At 30.5% G+C, this 5268-nt stretch overlaps 1 protein-coding gene across 1 annotated transcript in view; it reads right to left on the reverse strand.

Annotated features, from left to right (window-relative positions):
* Window positions 1-460: 460 nt before the first annotated feature.
* LOC110025779 (ethylene-overproduction protein 1) overlaps window positions 461-5268 on the reverse strand; it is a 19370-nt gene continuing 14562 nt past the window's right edge. The window contains exon 4 of the mRNA XM_020726432.1: window positions 461-924. Coding sequence (XP_020582091.1) covers window positions 695-924 — 230 coding nt within the window. The 3' untranslated portion in view covers window positions 461-694. The remainder of the gene's footprint in view (window positions 925-5268) is intronic.

Consider the following 5268-nt stretch of genomic DNA (forward strand, 5'->3'; position numbering starts at 1 on the left):
TTACAACGTTCCATTGAATTTCCGAAGTACACCGTTAAGGCCAAAAGATACAGTAGTAACAAACAATAAGGAATTTGAAATATTTGGAAGATTACATACAACCAATCGATTCCTATTATTTACATACATAACAGCAATACTTCAATTTTGACAAACATTACACCTTACCATGAACGAAATGTAGTATTTCAATTTTTTTCAAGTTAACGTGATGAGAAAGATTTGGGTGGTACAAATGTAAAAGGTGATGTTTAGGTGTTCAGACATTTGAAAAGATAAGAATTGGATGGTATCTATGTAAATGCCCTAAAATTATTTTCGGCGCAGGAATCTAGTAATGGTTAAAATACTCCCTCAACCTGAAACCAATAAAAATTCTTTATCATTGAAAAAATAATTCAGCAATTGAGCCGGGAAAAATGTGGTACCCCATTCAATTTTGAACATGGAAAAAACTGTATACAAACGTTCTGAAAAGAAATAAGCCGCCCTATGAAAAAAGTTCAATTTTGATGGCAGCAATAAGCAGCATTTGCGTGCAAATTCTCTACAGCGTATAAGCTCGGACATGAAACCCGAATGGACTCACTGTTAAGATATATACATACCGCTTTCCTCACCACTTCGGCTGGCTCCATGCTTAATGCATCCAAAAATGCATTTTTCAAACAAGTAAAACATGGAAAATGTGCTGCTACTGTTGCTCTGCGGCTCGTGCACGAGCTTTGCAGTAGAGTTCGCGTGTATCAGCATGATCGGGCTCGATGCATAGTGCTGCCTCGCAATCTCGTAATGCGGCTGCTGTATTGCCAATTGAATCATAGAAAGCAGCACGCAGGTGAAGGAGCTGAAGGTCGGGTTTGAAAGATAATGCTCTCGAGAGCTCAGAGATGGCTTCGTTTTCCTTGTGATCATCCATTAGCACTGCAGTGGAGAATATAGAAAAATCAACATTTCTTTGGAGAATGGAACAAAAATATCAAATATGACAACAAAGTTAAGATGCGGGTCTTAGAACAATTATATAAAACAATGGTGTAATGAACCATCCAACTAACAAGGCTTGACAAGAGGATGCAACAATCATTGACCAATTTTCAAATAAAAAATCTATATCGGCGAAAGAGAGCCAACAACCACTTTATATTTTTATACTAATATGTTTTTCAACTATTCAATACAAAAAATCATAATACTCTTTTGTGCCACAACAAATACCTTAACATAGTTGGCTTGAACATCAAATTCTTAGAAAATGTGTTTTATTTGTTTTATGACTTTCTTCGAACTTGACATTCACAACATGAGTTATACCTTGAAAGATTTTTTTCTATCTGTGAGTAGTACAAGTAAAAAAAGAACTCTCAATTTATCAGACTTCATTATTTTTTGTTCTTTTATTATTATTAACTTACATACAGACCCATATGTGCTAGGCCTTGAATACAAAACCTTACGGTTAAGGATAAGAATCTCAAGCGCTAGACAAAATGGGCTTACATAAATCTGTCCTGATTGTTGAATTAGGCGATAAAATTATTTTACTTAAAAATTTTATACTTCCATAAATGTTACATTAAATAAAAAGTCAGCTCTTCATTTGCATATCCTAATTGTTGAATCAGATGATAAGCTCATCTTACAAAAATATCTTTTCACTTCTATTAATGTTATAATTTCCTTCTAATTCTTTGAAGATTGTAGTAATACGATCGACCTTAGTGATCTTAATATCGTAAATAATAACAACATATTTTATTTCTACCGCCGAAAAAACCAAATTTGTTGACTTCAAAGAAAATGAATTGTGGCAAAGCAACTCTCATTTTGTCGGCCTTAATTATTTTCTTTTCTTTTATTATTATTAACTCGCATACAGACCCATATGTGTTGGGCATTGAGCACAACCTTATGGTTAAGAATAATACTCTCAAGCGCTAGACTAAGTGGACTACATGAATCGATCCTGATTGTTAAATACATTAAAATTGTTTTACTTAAAAATTTAGCACTTTTATAGATGTTACATTAAAATAAAAAGACAGCTCTTCATTTGCATATGCTAATTGTTGAATCTGAGATCAAGTTTTTTTACATAAATATTTTTCAATTCTATTCATGTTATAATTTCCTGATAATCCATTGAAGATTGTCAAAATACAATCACCTTCACTAATCCTAACACCACAAATAATAGCAAAACTTTTTATTTCTACCGTCAATAAAACAAAAGTTATTGAAACTTCAAAAAAAATGAAATGTGATAAAGCAGTGGGACCTGATAGTATGTCAATACAAATATAAATGTTTATGAAATCTAGGAATTTCTTGAATTACTAAACTTTTTAATATTATTATAAAAACTAAAAAAGATTTCAGAAGAGTGGAGAAAGAATCTATTGGTTCATATTTTTAAGAATAAAATTGATGCAATAGGTCATACATTAGAATTATATGAGAGAATAATTGAGCACAAGTTATGACATGATACAAAATTTTCTCAAAATCAATTTGGATTCATTTCGCGAAGTCTAATAAGAACCTATACATTTATTATGAGGTTTGATGAAGAAGTGCAGCAAGGATAAAGCTTTGATAAGGTACCAAGAAAAGTACTTTGAAGGGTTCTAGAAAATATGTATAATAGAGTTGTTACTTATGTTCGAACAAAGAGGATCGACAAAATATTTTTCCATTTCGATTGGATTACATCAATGATTGGCTTTAAGGCCCTATCTATTTGCCATAGTTATGAATGTCCATACTGGACATTTACAAGAGAATGTACCTTACTGTATGTTTTTCGCTGATGATATCTTTCTTGTGAATAAGACTAGAGAGAGTTCAGGAGAAACTTGAATTATGAAGGTCTGTTTAAAGGCTCTCGTTTGAGTAAATATAAAACTGAATACATGGAATGTAATTTAAATAGTAGTAGATCTAGTAGTGGTGTTACAACAATGAGTGATCAAGTTATTAAAAGGACGGATCTTTTTAAATATATTGAGTCTATTATTCAAAGTGGTGGTGATATCGATGAGGATGTTATTAGGAGAATTCAAGCTGGTTAAAGTGGAGGAATGCATCGGGCTTATTGTGTGATAGAAAAGTACCGCTTAAATTTAATGGAAAATCTTATAAAATGGTAGTGAAACCTGAATGCTTTGTGGCACAAAATGTTGTCCCGTAAACGAGAAGCATAAAATTATACTAAGTAATGCTGAGATGATAATGCTTTAGTTTACTGTTCAAAGTGGTGATGATATAGATGGGGATGTTATTAGCAGAATTTAATTTTTTGAAGTGGAGGAATGCATCGGTATTGTGATAGAAATATACCGCTTAAATTTAAAGGAAAATTTTATAAGATGGTGGTGAAACCTGCAATTCTTTGTGGCATAAAATGTTGGCCTGTAAAAGAGAAGCATAACATTAAATTAAGCATTGCTGAGATGATAATGCTCAGGTGGATGAGTGGCTTTACACTTAGAGACAAAATGTGAAACAAATATATATGTGAAAGGGTTGTAGTAGCTCCAATGGTAGACAAGGTTAGAGAGAGTCGCCTTAGATGGTTTGGTCACATTAAATGTCGATCATCTGATGACCCAATTAGGAGATTAGATGTTTTAAATTTGATTTATGATAAGAAAGATAGAGGTAGACCTAAAAGAGCTTGGACATATTGTGTACAAAATGGCTTTAATTTATTAGAATTAAATAAAAATAAGGCACTCAATAGGGCACAATAGAGAAAAAGGATTCATACAGGGATAAAGGCTTCTTATTGTTATTGTTGTTGTATCTTATTATCATATGTTCTACCAATATTATACATTCTCAAACTAACTAGTTCTATTTTCCGTTATCTAATCTTCAACAGAAATTGCTCTGACCATCATCATAATATAAATATTTCAACTTATTTCTACATCAATTTGTGATCTATATCATTGCACTCAACAAAAAACTCAACTGAAAAATAATATATAAACAAATTTTCCTTTAAAAGTTTTATTTTATTTTTAATTTTTAATATTGCGGGCTTCTTGTTGTTATTGTTGTTGTAACTTATTATCATATGTTCTACCAATATTATACATTCTCAAACTAACTAGTTCTATTTTCCGTTATCTAATCTTCAACAGAAATTGCTCTGACCATCATTATAATATAAATATTTCAACTTATTTCTACATCAATTTGTGATCTATATCACTGCACTCGACAAAAAACTCAACTGCAAAATAATATATAAACAAATTTTCCTTTAAAAGTTTTATTTTATTTTTAATTTTTAATATTGCGGTCATGTTTATTGTAAAATATATGAGATTGAATACATTCTCTAGTAATATGACTTCCCATTGTTAGGTTGTTTTATGTGTTTAGATTTATATTTAAACGGGTAGGATTTTCGGTAGATTCCTAGTTTAAATGTTGCAATTCAAGGTTTCAGGTATTAGTCGTTGATTCTCTATTTAATAGTAGTTCACCTTACTGGTACAAGAACTGATTCATACCTACAAATCTAGACTACTCGTGTGACATTTGGACCGTCCTACGGTGAACTTTATTGTAATTTGCGGCTATATGTAGTATAGTTCACAAGTCATGTACAAAAGATTTTTGTAGTTCAATTTGCGACTATCCGTGATTTCAATAGGAACTTCAATAATTATTTAAACAAAAGTCGTGGATTATGTTGGGTTTGATGATAGATTTTAATTTCCAAGTGTATCAAATAAAACTTTAATTTAAAGGTTAATTGAAATTGAATTTTATGGGACCGATATATATTAAACGAGGGAAAGAAATGTATAACAAACTTATTAAAGAAAGTAATTTTATTTATCTTTATTTTATAAAATTACACATTTATTCCTTCAATCCAGTGCACCAATGGACTTTGAGTGTCATGCAAGTACGAAAAACAACCTCTGATGGCAAATATTTCCTAAATGATTGAATATTTTAAGATATATTCCCATATTTTTCCAAAGAATTTTCTATAATTATCATGTTAATTTTGCCTCTCAAAACAAACAATTTTTTAGTAAACAATATATTTTAGCTCTTTCATTAAAATATAATTTAAAAATGTAACATGCAACAATAATTTTAAGACTTAGTATGAAATAACAATTTTGAAATATGATTTAACCTACTAAAAATAAAATAATTTTTTCTTAGCACTCATGATGAAACCAAATACAAAGTCCATAGTCCATACCATTATCCTTCCAAGTTTTATATGAATTCAGCAGG

The sequence above is a fragment of the Phalaenopsis equestris genome, unplaced genomic scaffold (genome assembly GCF_001263595.1).
Source record: "Phalaenopsis equestris unplaced genomic scaffold, ASM126359v1 Scaffold000330, whole genome shotgun sequence".
Classification (NCBI taxonomy): domain Eukaryota; kingdom Viridiplantae; phylum Streptophyta; class Magnoliopsida; order Asparagales; family Orchidaceae; genus Phalaenopsis; species Phalaenopsis equestris.